The 18967-nt window shown below is 37.8% G+C and overlaps 1 protein-coding gene across 9 annotated transcripts in view; it reads left to right on the forward strand.

Annotated features, from left to right (window-relative positions):
* USP34 (ubiquitin specific peptidase 34) overlaps positions 1-18967 on the forward strand; it is a 111384-nt gene that overhangs the window by 33678 nt on the left and 58739 nt on the right. For 6 of the 9 annotated variants that reach the window (XM_077781979.1, XM_077781983.1, XM_021527492.3 and 3 more), the window contains exons 7-15: positions 4014-4206; positions 7036-7097; positions 13560-13641; positions 13734-13826; positions 15779-15904; positions 16256-16385; positions 16953-16988; positions 17341-17471; positions 17909-18525. In XM_077781979.1, coding sequence (XP_077638105.1) covers positions 4014-4206; positions 7036-7097; positions 13560-13641; positions 13734-13826; positions 15779-15904; positions 16256-16385; positions 16953-16988; positions 17341-17471; positions 17909-18525 — 1470 coding nt within the window. The remainder of the gene's footprint in view (positions 1-4013; positions 4207-7035; positions 7098-13559; positions 13642-13733; positions 13827-15778; positions 15905-16255; positions 16386-16952; positions 16989-17340; positions 17472-17908; positions 18526-18967) is intronic. The other 3 variants (XM_077781980.1, XM_077781984.1, XM_021527497.2) reach the window with 1 other exon arrangement.

Below are 18967 nucleotides of genomic sequence, written 5' to 3' on the forward strand. Positions count from 1 at the left end.
TGTGAAGGATTCTGCCCCAGTTAGGCAGAAACAGAACAATCTGTGCTGGAGCACTTTGAGAGGGATTTCCAGGTGGCAGTGGCTCCTGGGTGGCTGTGGCACAGGGTACACACAGCACTGGTATATGCAGAGGAAGTGGAAACTCCAAACAATTCCTGATCCATGATGCTTCCCACAGAAAATGTGGCTGAAAGAATTCAGATTCCTCTACTATATTAAAAATATTAATCTTAAGATGGGGTGTTGGGAGTACCCAAGATCACTCCTTGCCACTACATGACATGAAAACCTTTTGTAATGAGCCTTGAAGGTTTTAATCACAAAATATTTGCCTCCTCCAAAACATCTGAAAATTTAAAGTAAAAAGAATAGAAATATCTGAAGACAATAACCAGACACTTCAGGAAAACTGACTCATTCTGCTGGATGCCCTTTTGCAGCTATGGTCCAAAGGAGTCAGATTAAGGGAAAAAAAGATGATATCACAGCTCAGTAGCTGAAGTCCTGAAGTATAAGATGTGATTGTAAGCATTACATTTGCATGGAATTGCATGTTTAAAACTGAACTCTCTCTGTCCCCAGATACAGCAAAGTGAAATAATTTAAGTAGGTTAAAACTGGTATTGAAAAAATTAAATGTAGGTACTATATATTAAGTATGCCAGGCAGGCAGGACAGATCCTATAGTATGTGGAGTATCCTTTCTGCAGATGTATAAAAAAGTTATGTTTTATTCTGAAAATCTCATTTAGGCAAAAACTCAAGATTAAATAGATTATACTGGCATATAATGAATCTCTTCCTTGAAGACTTAATGCTCATCAGACTCAAAAAGATAAAAATGTAGGAATTAAAAAAATAATGAAGGACAGAATGGAAGCTATTATTAAGCCATTACAGGAGTCAGTCACACATTCACATTTCTATACTGTCTATACAGTTCTGATCTTTCCATCCTGCAGATAATAACAGAACTACCTCGGTGATGGGAGGAGTCAAAGGTGGCAATAAAAAATTTACATTGAGAGGAGGAGAGACTGAGTCTAGGAGGGTGGGGTTTTTTTCATTTCAACAGGGCAATTCATATCATGTATGAATGACATGAAGATAACAAGTAGGAAATGGTAATTCACAGATTTTTAAAAACAAGGAATGGTGAACGTGCCATCCAATTGTCAGGTTGCAGATGGAAGAAATGAAAGGAGTTTGTTTTTCACTCAAGCATAATTGTCAAACTGACTGGCACAGGTTAATGAGAAAGCCAAAAGTATAAATAGAAAGAGATAAATGAATTCACAGTAGTAGATGGGCTCATCTATTTTTTTATACATGGGATAAATCTTTAATCTGCTTTTAGACAGGCTATTTTGGGTTAAACAGATCTTTTCCTTGCTCCACTGCTCTTACATGAGGCAACACAGCAAATTTACAGGTAGTCAGTGTAGGGGAAGGTGTGAGTTAATTGCCAGTGCTAGGTAAAGATCTCTTTTTTGTTAATAATAATGTTATACCTCTAAAAACATAAAGTGTTACTGATGCAGACAGGTTTAAGCCATTCTATCTTTCCACAATAAATAAAGGAGGTGTGGCCTACTTGGCAAGTTTCTGTGGTTTTAATCTCTGTAGTAAAGATATGATCATGTTTGATTTATGACCGGTGTAGTAGTGCCAATAAATTCTCTAGTGTTGGCTGCTGTTACACTTCTAAAGAGAAATTTGCCATCTTCTGCTTCTTTTTAGGTTGGAAAACCCTGTTGTGTTAAAAAATTGTGTGGTAACAAGTGCTCTGTTCTCTGTAGCTTGCTTTAGGGCCTTGGCAGAACAGAAGATACTGTTAAAGTACTTCTGTAGCTATGAAAATGCACCTACACCATAGTTCCACTTACCATAAAGTGCAATTATTTTAAAAACACACTCTCGATATTATAATACAGAAAGCATGACACAAATCTGATTCAGGTTCAAAATGTCGGTGTAAATGTGAATTGTATAAATGAGAGTAGGTTTAGACTGATAATCTTGCATTAAAATAAGAAATATTCTGTTTTATAAACTATATAATGTAATTACTTCACCAAACTTTGTAGTGTGAGGATGATTTCAGGTCCAAATTCTGTTACAGACATTGAGTGAAGCCACCAAAGCACCCTTCCTATGTGTATGTAGGTGTGTCCATGCCCCTGCTCAGTGCATGCCAGCACTCATCTGTCCTTTGTAAAGTGAGAGAGTTTGTGTGATGTGTTTGGACATGTCTGAGGTCTTTAGAAATGCTTCATTAAACGATTGAGTATGAGTTGATATGAATTACGGACATGGAAAAGCTCTGGGAACCAGACCTGATGAGAGTTTGTATATAAAAATGGGTCTGATACTGCTGAGAGTCACAGATTCATGAAGGTTGGAAAACACCCCTAAGATGGAGTCCAGCCTTTGACCCAGCCCTGCCATGTTCACCACTAAACCATGTCTCCAGGTGCCACTTCTGCCCCTTTTTTGAATATTTCCAGGGATGGCAACTCCAAATCCCACAACTCTGTACCTGCGTAGGGTGTGGAGCTTAACTATGGTCTCCATTCTTTCATTCACTGCCTCTCCCATAAAAGAAATGCTCAGTATTTCATTTGCTGTTGGTACAGCTGGACAGAGATGCTGGAGGTCCCTGTCAGTAGGACAGGACATACAGGATGGTGGGTAGAACACAAATGCTGTCATCACTATGCTGGTGACAGATACCTCATTTGCTAATCACAAATGATTGTTTGGTGAGACGGACCAGGACGTTTTCTCCGCAGAGTGAAACAGCTCTCACCTGTCTGCAGGTTAAGGGCAGGTCACTGGGTCTGCTCTGCTGCTGCACTTTTTCAGTGAATGGTCCCTTTCCATTCCTACTTCACTTCTGCTCAGAGCTGATAGCGCAGAAGCAGCATTTTCTTGCCAGGACTTGATTTCCAGTGCTCCACACAAGAAGACACATTTCACAACAAAGAGCAGGGAAGGATCTGATTGCCTTGGCCTGGAATGGTCCTGCTTCTGTCCTCCTGTTACTGCTCTGTGTTTCCTGTCTACATCTCCAGTCTCTGGGATTATTTGCACTGAAGTCTCTCTTCTCTGTTTGACAGGGTTAAGTATCATTTAAGTGTGTTTATTTTAATGCCTCTACACAAGAGTTGTGGAAAAGAACCATCATCTAAATAAGAAGCAGCCTGTAATTTTGCTTTTGACAAAAAAGTACTGATGTTTATATGATGTAAATGCAAAGGAATGGTGCATAAATCTGGTTAAGTGTGGTTTAATATCTCATGTGTTTTATAAAAGATTCATGCATCTATTTGGCCAGTCTCCAAGGAGAGATCCAGGCTTAGGCTGTCAAACAAATGGATTTTTAACGCATTTCTGTGTAGTTAAATCTAGTTTGGGTGTAGCTGAAACTTCAAAACCCTGAAAAAAGCAGAAAAAAATAATTTTGCTAACTTTGTATGCATGTACCTTTCACTGTGCCATCTTTAATGGCATCAAAATAAGCTCAGAAAGGCTTGTTTCTAAACATTTTTTTCTGTTACACATTCAGTTGGAAGAAATTTTCGGTTATGTTGTTGTTTTGTATGTGAACTTTGCGGGCACTTCACTATAGATTTTCTGTGTATTGGTCTTGCTTAGGTAAGACTGAGGTTCCACCAGGTTCTGTACATTAGTTTTTGTAAGTGTTTCTTATGCCTTCCATTTACAGAGAATATTTGTACTGCAACTCATTGTGCAGGATTAGAAGACTGCAAGAGAAAGAAAGGACTTGTTCAAAGTTCTTTAGCAGTTTACCTACTTTGAAAAATATACATATTTTTGGTTTTCTTTGGTGTTTTTCATTAATGGGTGCCAACTTTTAATAGTGATATTTTAAGACTGAGTGATCTTAGAGCTATTGGAAATCCACTTTTGCTATAATCAAAATGGCTTCAGGAAAATTCTAGTTTGAATCATACCCTGCTTGTTTTTCTTGCATTTGTAATTCCTCCCAGGTATTTGTGTAAACTGTCAGACCAGGAGTTGCGGCAGAGTGCGGCCCGGAACATGGCAGATTTAATGTGGAGCACAGTGAAAGAGCCCTTGGATACAGCCTTGTGTTTTGATAAAGAAAGTCTTGATCTTGCATTCAAATACTTCATGTCACCAACTCTGACAATGAGGTTGGCTGGGCTGAGCCAAATAACAGTAAGAACTTTTTAAAAATTTCAATTATGTTTGAAGAAAATGTTTCTTGATTTGCTTTATAATTTACAGGCTTGTTTGGGGGGCTTTTTTTTAATGTGTGAAAGCAGCAGGATCCTCTTACATGCAGCTTTAGGAAATGACAGACATGATGGTGAGGGTAGGGTTTGCTGGGAGCCGAGTCCAAGTGGTGCCTGTGTTGTGCACCATATGGAACTAGCTCACATTACCTGAGCAGTTCATGTGCTGAACAGCACCCTTAGAACTGTGCTTTGTGACAGCTGGGTTGAAATGGAGCCCCTTGCCACAGCAATATTTGGTGTTGAGAAAGGCTTTTAATCTTTTTGCATTTTTAGCTTTGCAGCATCTTGACCCTGCTGCAATTAGCTGCTGCTTTGTATTGCACAAACCTCATTTTCTGTTTGTTAATGCAGTCTGTTTTTCCAGAGAGAGCATTTCTGCATTAATTAGCAGAAGGTTAGATTGAAGAGGTAAATACATACAGCATCAAATAGAAAACTATTAAAACTTAAAAAAATCTCCATCTTTCCCTTTCCCATGGAAATGTTCCATGTGGTACCAGGCAAGATACATTGAGCATTCTTGATTTGTCATTGCTGCCTATAACTATAGAGAAACAGTCGCACAAGAGGGCTAAAGTGAAGTTTTTTATCTGTCTGAGCCTTTTCAGTTTTGTGTTTTCTGAACATGTTTGGCCTTCTCTTTTCTGATGATGTGGTGTCACTGAGTACAAGTTTAGTTAAACTTGATTTTGCTTCTCACTGTAGTTATAGATTGAAGTTACTTCAATTTAATAAATGGCAATTTAAAGAGATCTGTAAATACTTTTAATCAGATTATTGCTGGCTTTTACCCAAAGTAAATATTTATTTACATACAGGTAATGTACTAGGTTGTAAAAACAGGCTGTGAACTACACCCACCACTGTATAATTAGTCTTAAAATCTATTTCCACTTCTGCATAGTTCCAGCTACACTAGATTTCAATTCCTATAAATTCTTTCCTTTGGTTTTATACAATTCTCCTTGTTCAGCTACCAGTGTGTGGGTTTTTTTGTGTATCCTTGCCAAAACAAAGTCTGAAAATAAGAATTCTTCAGCTGCTCTATTTTTTCAGGCATCTAGCTTATTTAAGGGAGTGTGAAGTTGTGTTAAGTAGTTACATATTTTCTCCTGTTGTTTGGTGAATATTGCTGTAAAAATTGAGAGTTTTTAAAGAACAGACATGTATTACCAGAAGAAAAATTTTACAGTATTTTTAGAGTAAAGCAAGTAGATTTCAGCTTGTAAAAATGGAATATTGTAAGCTAATTTATGCTAATAAGTTACTAAGTCTGGGTTTTTTATGTGAATAGTCTTTAAAACTGCTCTGGAACACTGAGACAATTTATTCTTCTTTTGCATTCAAATCATAGAAAGTTTTTTTTTGTTGTTACCTTGTTTCTCTTCCATTTCTTCTCTCGGTCACCTGTTGAGGTGGTTCAGCTCCAAAATACCTTCTCTGTCTGCTATTGTCTCCCAAATAGAGTGTTATTTTCCTGTTCTTCAGTGCCTGGCTCTGGAGATGAGCCCAGGAACATGCTTTTTAGTGCTCAGCTTTCTCTGCTGAAGCCTTTCTACCCTTTTGTCCTTCATCACTGCCACACTTGTGTTGCATCAATTGAGTGTCTGGTCACAGGTGCCTTTAGTTCTTACCATGTTTCATAGATAGTAAAAAATGAAAAAGGATTTTTTTCCCTCTGGCATTCAAGGAAACAAAACTTGAATTGAAAAACCTGTTAGGAGGTGAGGGAGAGCAAGGTGTTGCAACACTGCCCCACGTGTGCTTTGTCTTGTGCTGCTGGGGCAGAATTCTGAGAGTTCAGTTGAAGTTACTGGAAAAATTGTTTGCAAATCCCAGTATGAAAAAAACAGTCTCAGAATTGCTTCGGAGAAGGATTTGGTATGGGAGGTGTAGATCAATGGTGAGCCAGGATTTAAAACTGGTGATAGGAACAGCTCAATTCTGTCACTGTTTCAAAATATTTTCATTTGAAGGTGAATCTTAAGAAAAATCAGTGAGCTTCCACTGTGTTGTCTGACCCTGCTCTAATTCCCACTCCTAAATAAGTTTCATTTGAAATTCTCTATTAGTAACCCATCTACCCATCTATTAATACTTGTGTGGATAGGCTCTCATGTCTCACCAATTTCAGTGCATGTTTACCATTTTGGTTTTTCAAATCTGTTCCTTCCCCCCCCACAAAGGTTGTTGAGATTGGACACAAATAACTCTATGTGCAAAGACTTGAGAAGTCTTTACACACAGACTTATTGAGAAGATTAGTGCATTCACCTGAATTATAGTGTGTATTAGACTTTTTTCAAGATAGTAAGTATTTTGACAAAGTTATGCAACAAGTTTAATTTTAACTTCAAAAGTTCACATTATTGTGCCTTTTTTTTTTTTAATAAGATGCCATGTAAGCTCTATTACATAATTTAAAATATTTTTTAAAATGTTATGTACATGTAAAAGAATTGGATATGGAGCTATTGATGCTGAGGGAAGAAGTGGAAAAGAGATGTAAAACTTTGAACAGGCTTTTTTTTTTTCTTCTGTAATGTCTTAATATAAGAGTTTTACATGTTTGAAAGCTTCGTTTCCTGTAAAAATACATTATTTTTGTTCTCTAATTTTGTCTAAACAACTAACTTAAAAACATATAAAGTCCTATAGTGTCACTAATACTATTTGGAAATATAAGAAAACTGCCTCACCAAATATTTGGATGAAATTGTAATTTTTTTCTTCCTTTTTCTAACTATAGAATCAGCTTCATACCTTCAATGATGTGTGTAATAATGAGTCATTAGTTTCAGACACGGAAACGTAAGTAGGAGCCTTATTCTGAATACTTTTATATGATTGCAATTCTTCTCTGTTGTTGCTGTGGATTATACACAGTGGGGGAGCAGTGATAATCCTAGACATTTATTAGAAATATTCTAATCAAGGGGTTAATAAATGGTTTTAAATAATAACTAGAAAATATTTCTAAATGTTTCTGGATTTTTTTCTGCATTAAAATACAGAATCAGTAAGCTTTAGAAAAACATAGATACTGAAATAATAAATACCTACAATGGCCCATTATTTCCATGATGATATATAAATAAGAACCAGCTAATTGATATCCAATTCATATAATTTTTGCCATCTTCTCATTTCTCTGGATTATTTGTTTAATCAAGACTTGTATTGTCATCACTGACTCCCAAACTTGTTCGTTTTCCACCCAGTTTGTGAGGCAGTGCTATTCTTTTTGTTTTTTTCCTTCAAAGTCCTTATTTGTATAACTCAGATGTGTTGAACAATTTTAAACGGAGTCAGAAAAATCTTAAAGATTCACCTGTGGGATTATATTCCAGCCAGGAAATGCATTCACTTCTCTATTAACTCTAAATTTAATGGTAGAATTGTCAAGAATTTAAATTAAATATACATCTTTTGCTAGTTGAAATAACTGGTCTTGTGAAATAACAGGCAAAGTGTGTAAATTGTAGAATTTTACTCATAATGTACTTGTTAAGTTTCTCTTGGGGGGTGATGTACTCTGTTTATGTTGGGAGCCACAGACAATCACTCTCCAGTACTTTATTAATGGGAAATCTCTCACAGCAGCAGTGTCTTGCTTTTGTCTGTATACTTTTATTACAAATTGCATTTTAACACTTTCTGAAATCTGGCTTCAGTCATGACCACAGTTCTGGAGATTTCATGCAAAAAGCACCATAAATATTTGAAGATAAATTTGTGGGAATGTTGCTGTTTTAAACATAAAGAACCAGAATTTAGGGCACTTTTGCTTCTGTGGAGATGTGGAAATACCTTGGAAATAAGAAATAAATAGTAAATACTGCAGGAGAAAAACATGTTGGGAATATGAGGTCAGCTGGGGTGTTTCCTACACTGTCTTCCCAGTTCTTAGTGTGTTGTTACACTGGGACTGACAAACATCAGATTTATCCAGTTCTTCTTCCCTCACACCGATAATCTGAAACAGAGGTCATTTTTAGGTCGTAGAAACATTAACAAGTGATTGTGCCAGTTAAATCTAATACAGAGCTGTTTGATTTTCTGTGTCAAATGTAAAAAAGAGAAGCTGTTAAGGTGGATAAAGAGAAGAGTGGTTAAATTTCCCTGCAGAAGAGCAGATGTACTCTGCAAGAGCATCAGAGTTATTTTAATGCTGAAGGAAATAGTCAAATTCTCCTTTGGGATATTACTTTCTTGGCAGGGGCATCTGTAAACAGGCTGTCATTTGAAAGGAATGCAGCACGAACAGAAAAGGTTCTTTTCTACTTTTGTAGTATATGATTTTTTAAAAAATCAGAATTTCAGTTCTGGCATTTTACCTGAAAGGTTGGTTGCAAACCAGTATCAAACATTGCTGCTCATCTTCAGATATCTTGTGGAATCATTGATGTCTTCCAGCCAAATAATCAGAAAGTGCTGGAGCAGAAGGATGGGGAAAATGTCTCGCTTCTCCAGTTTGTTGAGTACAAAGCTTCCCTCTCATTACAGACTCCGCTCATGAGAAATTTTTGGATGAAAAGGCATTTAGGGAGTTGGCAGTGACTGAATGAGCAGCAAAAGGAAAGCTTTTCATTCCTGTGTTCTTTTCTTAGGGGAGAAAGGAAGTCTTAAGTTTTATTTTGTAGCTTTGTAGCCTCTGCAGATTTGCCAAAAGAAGATGTCCTGCTTTATGTCTGGTCATCCCCATTATATGTTTTGACTTTTCCAGATGCGTTTGGAACTGTCAACCTTTGGGATTTCTCCTTCTGTATCTTGATAAGGTGGGTTTGCGGGAGGTACCTTTAAAAAAAAAAAAAAGCTTTCAGTTAGTCCTGGCTCTTCCTTGTTCAGAATTAATATCAGGATTTTTTAGCAAATATTTTGCAATGGTAGCTTCCCACCTTTATCCTCAGCACTGCAGTTTTTCCATGGTAAAACAAGCTAAAGCATCTTCTGTCTAGGAAAACAGTGGATTTCACAAATTGCACTTGGGAGCAGCAGAAAGCTGACACAGAGGGATCTGTTTTGTAGCTGCAGGTGTTTGTTTGGCTTTTGAGACTTCACTTCCCTGCCTTCTCAAGGGTTGAGGCTTTGTGCTGACTGAGGACGTGTGTGCTCCAGATGTGGGCAATGTCTCAGCCACTCAACTTCATCATATCCCTCAGAGATGGACTTCTAATTTAGCTGTTCCTGGCTCTAAAGATAGAACCAAATTCTTTGCAGTCTGAGGTACTGAGGAGTGTGAAATCTACTGAAGCTAAAAATAACGAGCCTGAACAGAAGAAGCTCAGTCTTTGAATAAGTGATTCCTGCAACTGTTTCGCTGATGTCACTTAGTGAAAAATGATGATGCTTTTCAGGAAGTGAAAGATACTCTTTTTTTTTTTGGTGTTACTTGGACCACAAGAGGAAAAGGTGTTGGTCTTTTCTTTAGTGAGGACACTGTCAGCTTCTGGAAATAACACTGTAAAGATAGATTTTGTTTTGCTCTTCACTTGGCAGGCAGCCAGGTTTGGGTTTCAGGTTCCAGGCTGACACTGAGGCAACTTCCTGACTCATTTAAAAAACTTGATTAGCCTCACTTGAAAAGCTTCCTACAGAGCAATTTCTGGTCCAAAATTCCTTTCACCTGTGAACAGAAAGAACTGGAATATTTCTTCTCCTTTCTTTCCTTATTTATTGAAATACTCAATTACAAGTTCTGTGTTGCTTTTTCCCTTCACTGCAGTGTTTTACCTTGTGTTAACTCTTGCTTTCTCATTTTTTGTCTAAACTTACTGACTTGAGTTTCTGGCAGCATTATTTAAACACTTCTACTCTCTCTGTTCCATTTTAGGGATCTTTTCAGATTTTCCCTGGGGGGGAAAAAAAAGTGAATTTTTTTCATTCAGCTCACTAATGTTTCTTTCTTGTGGCCCACACAGCAATTAAACAAACATTCCAGATGATGTCAGAGTGGTGGTTTCAGAGCCTGCAGAGCATCAGAGGAAAATTTGTGCTCAGAAGCAAAAACATGTGCTTGAATGTGTGTTGGGAAGGTGCCTTCTGCATCCTCTTTGCATTTCTGATCCTGTATAGTTGAGATCAGGGTTTCACATCTGTTGTTGTGTTATAGATCCTATTTCAGTGATGTTGTCAAGAGGTGTTAGTGTTCCTCCCTTGCAAGCTGCCAGCTCCAGAGCTGCATTTTTCCCTTGGAGCTTTTATATTCTGTGTTCAGTGACGTTGTGGACTCGCTGTTGCATTCCATCCAGCTCTGAGCTGGTGTCTTTTTGTAGCTTTGTGGGGAATTGAGTGGTTGAATAAATAAGGTTTTCTTTGATGGGGGTTACTTTGCTGTGGGATTTATTCCTAGATTTGGGTCATCATGTGGGTACCAAGTGTTGCACCACAGCCTTAGATTAGAATGTTTCCAGGACTTTAACCCTGTCCTTTCATAGAGAGGTGTTCTTTGACCTACCAGGAAAATGCATAAACTGGAAGATAAGAATGAACAAAATTCAGTGCAGTTCCAGACATCAAGTTATATCACCAGCTGCACAGTTCCCCCTCTCTTCCTTGCAGGCTCATAGAATGCCTGCGGAAACTCATGTCAAAAGTGCTTGAAGTACATTTCTTGGAAGTAAACCAGCTGTTTTTGACAGACATGAATTATCAGTGAGCTTGCATTAAAAATTCTACAGAGTAATGGATTGTTATGTACATTTCCAGTGTGAGAGAGATTTAGAGGCAATTAAACCAAAGTAGCTCCTACCCTTGCCTTTTTATTCTCTTCTCCTCCCTCAGCCACAACACAGAGCCATAGAGAGTATAAAGTTATTTAAATAACTTTTCCTATTGCTATCTAGTTATTAAATCCATCATAAACAGCTACTGCATTCCCAAAGTGAATTTTCTTACTCCTAAAGTCTGTCTGATTTGGATATCTAATTTGTAAAGCCATTCCTTGTGCTGCTACTTTGATGTGAGAGGAAAAAGCACATTTATGCTTTGATCATAATGCATGATTTTTACTCTCACCATTTATTTTAATACAAAAGAGTAACTTTTTTCAGGAAAACCTTTGCTGAAATGAAAGTGTTCAGGAAAGAAGACAGATACCCTTCATTTACACTGAAATTTGCTTTTTTGGTGAATCCTTGAATCTGATATTGTAAATATATTCCTTAGTAAAACAGAGAGCTAAACACTTTGTGGGAGTAATAACTTGATTATTTTAAAAGGTACTGATTGCTGTGCCCTCAGCCAAATTTTCTGGGAGAAGCAGTTCTCTCTGCTGGGAAGCACAAGGGCTTCATTCTGCCTTGCACAAGGATCCTCCTGTTTTTGGTCACCCTCAGCAAATCCATATCAAATGCGCATTTACCTTCAGAAATGTTAGATGTTGTTTTACTAGAGTTGAGCTCACCAAAAGGAAAAAGAGTTTGTTGCTGCTGAGAATACATCCATTAAAAAAGGCATTCCTTCAAAAGAATTATCTGTGGTTTTTCAGAATAAACATGGTGTGAATTAGAGACAGACAACTACCATGGTAATTTAATAAAATGTGAAGGAACTCATTCTGGAGGGGAGCTTTTGTTCTTTCCTTTGGAGTGGTTAAAGTGCAACATATGACTGGATACAAAGCCTAATGGGTATTGTGCCATGAGCAGAAGGGTTTGGATAAAGAGAACCCATGAGGAATGTGTCCTTTCATACTGGCATTGCCAGTGAGCCTAGCAGTGGTTATTTATCTGGGATTCCTTCTCAGCGCTGCAGGCTGAAAAACTCAGATGCAAGAAGAAAGGAAAGGTCTTCCTTCAGCCTTGTTTAGCCAGAAATCCAAGCCCTGGCTGAATCAGAAATGTGCATGTGCCAAATTTTGGGTTGGGTGGGCATCTTTTGTGTTGTGGGGATAGTTGGGATTTGGTTTGGTTTTGAAATGAGGCTCTGTGGGAAGTTAAAGACATCTTGGATTCATGGAACATATGTTATTTTTTCAATCCCTCTTTGAGCAGATCCTCTGTCAAACTGACTTTACAGTGTGAAACTCATTTATTGATAAGCCATAAATGATAACTGTTGGCAAACTTTTGTACCTTGCAGGCCAGTCATTCCTTAAATGTTGTGGGACATTATCTTTGAACAGTGTGAGAATATTTGATTCCCAGTGTCATGGAATTAGAAGAGAACACTCCAGAAATTATGTGGAGTAACAGGAGCTTTGCTCCTTGAACTCAGCCATGAGGATCAGGCAATTCAAAAGAAATGAAGCACTGGCATGTGGCCCTGACTAATGAATCCTGTTTGGAAGACCTACAAAGGCAATCTCTTTTTACCTAGAGAATCTTGGTTCCTTCTTGAGGATGATAAAGATTGGCAGTCCTGGATTTTAATAGTGACCATAAATGTGACATGAGCAGAAGTGGTAAAAATAACTCTTCCTCAAGGCCTCTACGGCAGCCCCTCCCTCCATCCGCTCCTTTCTGTGAAACACAGCTCTGTTATTCCAGGGCCATTCAAACCAAAAGCTGGGCTTTAAATACTCTTGATGTCCTGTAATTGCTTCTGGTGCCAAAATCAGGGTAAACAAACATTTGCTTGAAGAGAAGGAATAAAAAGGAGCTTATGCACTGCTTTGCAGACAGGGCAATGCTTTCTGGAAGTTCAGCTTTTGTTTTGGAAAACTCAATTTCCTTGTCCTGGTCAGTTTGAATATTTGCTTAAGGAATGGCAGTGGGTAAGTTCCCTGTTGGTATGGATGAGCAGAATGAGAATGGATGAGAATTTGGAAGTATCTGTGTGCTGCATGTGTGTATGATCGTGGCAAAAATAGTTTGGGAGAGTTGCTATTTATGTAAGAGAATCTAAAAATATATCCATGACATCCTTAAGAAAATAATTTCTGTCACTCCCACCTTCAGCTACATTTCAATACTTCTGAAGTTTCACTATAAACGTGGATTAAATAGCAGTGTCTTACCTGTGAGGTCTTTGGAATTGTTTGCATATGGTCTATTGCACATTAACTAATAAAATTAGTAGAATTATTGATTATGTTTGCTGATGATCCAGAGGGGAAATGTTGATATTTGGCATTGGTCTTCCAGCTAAAGAAAAAAAATTTTGCTTCCTGCTTGGAAAAATGAGCATTGACCATGGTTTGTATTCAGAATGTTTTTGTGCCCTCACTACAACTGCAGATACCAACTTGCAGGATGTGCTGTGCTAGAGGAGAGCAGAGAGTCAATATTATAGGCAGATCATTTTATGTTTCCACTTTTTTTTCATCTCCAGGTCAATTGCAAAAGAACTTGCAGACTGGCTTATCAGCAACAATGTGGTTGAGCACATTTTTGGACCAAATTTACATATTGAGGTTTGTATGTGATTATTATAAATTTGGTATAATCATGGAGCATGAACTTGTTTTTCTAGTAAATCTTTCCTCACTATGTTCTCACTTTGCAGATCATCAAGCAGTGTCAAGTGATTCTGAATTTTCTTGCAGCTGAAGGGAGACTTAGTACTCAACATATAGACTGTATTTGGGCTGCTGCACAGGTATATATTGAATTTTTGTAATTGCAGAAGTGATAAAAGAAAAAAAAATAGAAATAAGTTGATTTTATTTCACATTCATAAAGTTGAGTTTTTTGCTTTTTCTTGGCTGTCTCTGTGTTTTGCTGACCAAAATGTCAAGTTAGGTAACTGCCACAGTTACTGAGTTATTTGTTAGATGCAAAAAATCACCTTGGCTACTTTTATACAAGGAAAAAAATGAAGTTGTATAGCAAGGACAGAGTGTTTTCACTGAGAATGGGGATGAAGGTTGTAGGGTAGTTGCAATATTTTTAGTATTGTGCTAAATTGCCTTGCTCCTGTGTATTTTAGCTTCCATTTCTGGTACTCCTGGTGGGAACAATCAAGGGAAAATTGTGGCAGTGAAGTTTACAGCTGTGCTCCTCTGCTGCTGTTAAAATCTATAGAAGGCACTGAAATTTTATTTTTTGCTTGCTATGGCTGGAAAGTGATAGGCTTTTGCCTTCAGAAAAAATTATGTGTGTGTTACTTTTAATGGGTCACTGTGCTTGTTATTTTAAGTTGTGACATTTTTTATTTAGGGGATTTGAATACAATAGGCATGGGCAGGCCTAGGGAACATGCTGTTATAACAGAATTTAAAGAGGGTTTTCTATGTGTTCAATATTTCTTTGTCATTTATTGCAATCAAATAGTACCAAACACACATTCTGAACCAATGTGGTCCATTGTCATTACAGCTGGAATGTTAATTAAATGCTCATTGGAATACCATTTGCTCCACCATTTCTCTGTGTCAGAGTAATAAATAATTATTTATTTTACACTACATTTTAAAACAGTATTTTCAATTCCTTGATGTTTTCACACAGTATGTTACACACTGTTTGACCTCTGGATTTTTTCAATGTATTTTATACTGCTTTAGGAATAATATAATTACCTAATTCTGGGTAGTGCTTTTACAGTTTGTGTTCATTTTGACATAGTGATATTTTCACAGTATGTTTGATATCAGAATGAAGTATGTTGTGATCACTTCCTGTAAAAGGCTTAAACCTCTAATGTTGTTTAAAAGTCTGACACCTTTAGACTAAAAGAACAGAAAGCCTTAAAGTGTATTTTCCACTCTTTAAAATGAGCTTTTAGACAAAAATTCATCTTCCCTAAATTGAAGTTATCTCAACATGTTTAAATGCATCTTTGTATCAAACCCATGTGATTTCATTGCACTGTGAATCCTGTGAAAGTTGGCGTGTACATAGTAAATGCTGACACAGATACTTTAGTACCAGGAAAGCAAAATAAAATAAATCATTAAAAAAAGCCCTTTTGAGGTGTAAGTGTGGTAATAAACGTAAGAAATTTTTTTCTACAAATTTCCTGTAACCATTATTTTATTTTTTTAATAACAGCATCCTTACAAACGTAATGAAACTCTTTTAAGTGTCTGTGAAAAGCAGCATTTAACCAAAGAGGAGTCATCCAGGAGCACTGTCACTTTCATGTGGAAATAGAGTAGTTAGCTGAACACACTGTCATATTTTTTGACATCCATCACTGGAAAGACAAAAGATTTCTTTATAATCTTCACACAGTCTGCTCCTGAGTAGTCTTTATTTGTATTTACCACTGCTAATAAGGTAATCATTGCAAATACTGCTTCCCTCAGATTTAGCATATAAACTTGATATTTTAAAAGTTATATTTAAATTCAAATACAAAACAAACTTCCAGTTCTTCTTTTCACCTAATCTCTCAAAACTAGAACTAAGGAAGGAATTGTTGCACTTGATTTGTACCTTTCCAGGCTTTACAGTGTCAAAATTACTTGAGTCAAAATTGCAAATCCACTGGAGTTTCAAATTATTTGACAAGTGCACCTGAGAATTTGTACAAATACGTTTATTTGCTCCAATATTTGATTTGTTTGTTCTGCTGTTCCTGTTAACTTCTCTGTTTGTACCTTGTAGCTGAAGCACTGCAGTCGTTACATACATGACTTGTTTCCTTCGTTGATCAAAAACTTGGACCCTGTCCCACTTAGGCACCTCCTTAACCTTGTCTCAACTCTTCATCCCAGTGCTCACACTGAACAGGTAAAGACAAGGCCAGCAACATCACTGGCACGAGAAAAGCAATTAAATGAGAGTGTTAAACAACCATAATGGATTTGTCTTCCTAAAGGAATGCAGAAACTCTAGGAATATATTTGTAATGTTTCTTCAATTGCACCTTTCCTAGCATTTGAAGGACAATTTTTAGAGATTACGTAATTGCTGAAGGAAGATTTTAACTTCCCGTCTGAAGTTAAAATGTGTTTCACACAACATTATTTAGTTAAGTTATTTATTTTGATGAGTTTATTTTGGCCTAGAGAAAAATGAACAGTGGATCTTTCTATTCAAAACCTGCTGCTTAATGGGACTTTTCCCTGGTTTTCTTTCCAGACCTTGTATTTGGCATCCATGCTGATCAAAGCCCTGTGGAATAATGCACTGGCAGCTAAGGCGCAGCTGTCAAAACAAAGCTCCTTTGCATCTTTACTGAGTACCAACCTGCCCATGGGAAACAAAAAAGGTGTGTGGTTTTCCAGTAGATCTGGGAGTTAAATTAGGAATTTTCATAGTCTCCATGTTGAGTTTGGACAAAAAGCAGGTGTAGAACTTTCTCCTTTAAGTATTTTTTAAAAGTGTCATGCTGGCATATTTTTCCAGCAGAACTTGAGGCTGTAGATGAAAGCATGAAAAGTCTGTGAGTGCTTTTGGAAAGCTTTGTGTTTCAGATTCATTCTGTTTGTATAGCTAGAGTAATCTGTATTTTTCTTTTTTCTTCTTAATTCAGAAAATTATCCATAACTATTCTTGTTCTACTGCACATGTGTAACTTAATACCTACACAAAATCTTAAATAAAGCTTACTTGTATTTTACCTACTATTTGGTATTACATGCTCTTTCTGATTTGGTGGTTTTGTTTTCTGCTTGACTGTGTATTTCCCCACAGTCATTACTAAAGGTGCTGCCAAACCATTTTACTGTAGTTTCCCCCTCTCTTCTTACTTCCGGCTTTTATGAATCATTGACAACTATATGCTGAAAAAATGATTTTTGGTCACTTATTTTTCCATCCTGTTTTTTTCCTTCAGAAGAAGAGGAGCTCAGAAGGGCAGCCCCTTCCCCTTGTAAGTATAGTTTTAGTTGTACACCATAGTCTGACTCATTTGATTCTACAGTGCTTTTGAATTTGGAACATAATTAAATGTGAAATTTTGTTTTTATGAGAAATCAAATGAAATTATATTTTGAGTGGAACCTAGGAAATTTGTATAACTGAGGCAAGAGAGACATCAAAATACAAACTTTGTAAAATGTTCAGTGTTCTAAGTGAAATTTTTAGCGTTTAGGTACACACAGTTTAAGTTATATCCCTGTTTGCTGGAAGAATGCTCAATATTTGAGGCAGATTTATGCAGTGTTGTTACATTCTAGTAATTACCTGTCACAGAGTAACTGGGAAATGTTGTTTTGAATTAGGGTCACCAGCAGCAAGCCCTCAAAGTAGTGACAACAGTGACACCCATCAGAGTGGAGGCAGTGACATTGAAATGGAGGAACAGCTGATTAACAGAACGAAACACGTCCAACAGCGACTTTCGGACACAGAGGTAGGAGTGTGGGTCTGAATCTGGGAACCATTTTGTTACTGAGTAGCTATAAAAATGATGTTTTATCTGTCCTTGTTTCAAAACTACCTCAGACAAATGTATTGCTGCATTTAAATAGTGTTTCAGTTAGGTTAATCTCTTAGTAATGGACAGCAAGACATTGTCACACTGGGGCTCTGTGCACCTGCAAAGTCTGCACATACACCCTGTTAGCAACAAGGTAATACAGAAAATCAATTATTAAATCTGAATCTTGCTTGGAGCATTTTGCCATCAGCAGCCAGATTGAGAAAGAGTGAATGGGAACTAGTAGATATGACATATTTCCTCCTAAAGGAAGAATCATGCTTGAATGATGACAATGATGATATTAATTATGTATTTCCAGTGGTGCTTTATTTTTCCACCAGTCTTAAAAAAACCCAAAATAATTTCAGGAATCCATGCAAGGAAGCTCTGATGAGACAGCCAACAGTGGTGAGGATGGCAGCAGTGGGCCTGGGAGCAGCAGTGGCCACAGTGATGGATCCAGCAATGAGGCCAACTCCAGTCATGCCAGCCAGTCCGCCGGCAGCCCTGGCAGCGAGGTGCAGTCGGAAGACATCGCGGATATTGAGGCTCTCAAAGAGGAGGAGGATGAAGAGGAAGAAGACAGGAGTCACAATCCTCAGAATAGCAGCAGGAGCACAGATCTACGAAGCAGAAAACTGGAATCCCAAACGGGCATTTGCCTAGGAGATGCCCAGGAGGTGTCAGAGAGGAGCAGCGCCAGTAACGGGGCGGGCAAGGAGCACGTGTTCAACACGGATGCTGTGCCACCCGTGGACAATCGCATCCGCATGCTCGATGCCTGTCCCCACACTGAGGATGCAGAGCATGACATGGCAGGGGAAATGAGCACTGCTCACATTTCACAAGGCTCTCAAGATTCTTGTATTACTCACACAGGGGACTTCCTCGGGGAAACTATTGGGAATGAGTTATTTAACTGTCGACAGTTCATTGGGCCCCAGCACCACCACCACCATCACCACCACCATCACCACCACGATGGGTAGGTAGCTTGGCATTCCACAGAATTCACAAAATTACTAGTTTGGAAGAGACCTTAAAGATCGAGTCCAGTCCATGCCCCAGCACCTCAACTAAACCATGGCACTGAGTGTCACATCTGCACTTTTCTTAAACACATCCAGGGATGGTGACTCCACCACCTCCCCCAGCACACCATTCCAGTACTTTATCACCCTTTCTGTAAAAAACCTTCTTCCTAATATCCAGCCTATATTTCCCTTGATGCAGTTTCTTCTGACTCCTTCCATAACAGAAATAAAAGTGGTAACAAAATCCTACATCTGGGCAGAAATTGGTGTGTGGACATTCTGCTGTACCTCAGGATAATTTTGTCTTGCAGAGATGATTGTTATCACAGACATTTACACAGATATCTGATTCGTTAATGTTTGATTAAAGGTTTCTCTTAAGTTTTGGTATTG

The sequence above is a fragment of the Lonchura striata genome, chromosome 3 (assembly GCF_046129695.1).
Source record: "Lonchura striata isolate bLonStr1 chromosome 3, bLonStr1.mat, whole genome shotgun sequence".
NCBI lineage: Eukaryota > Metazoa > Chordata > Aves > Passeriformes > Estrildidae > Lonchura > Lonchura striata.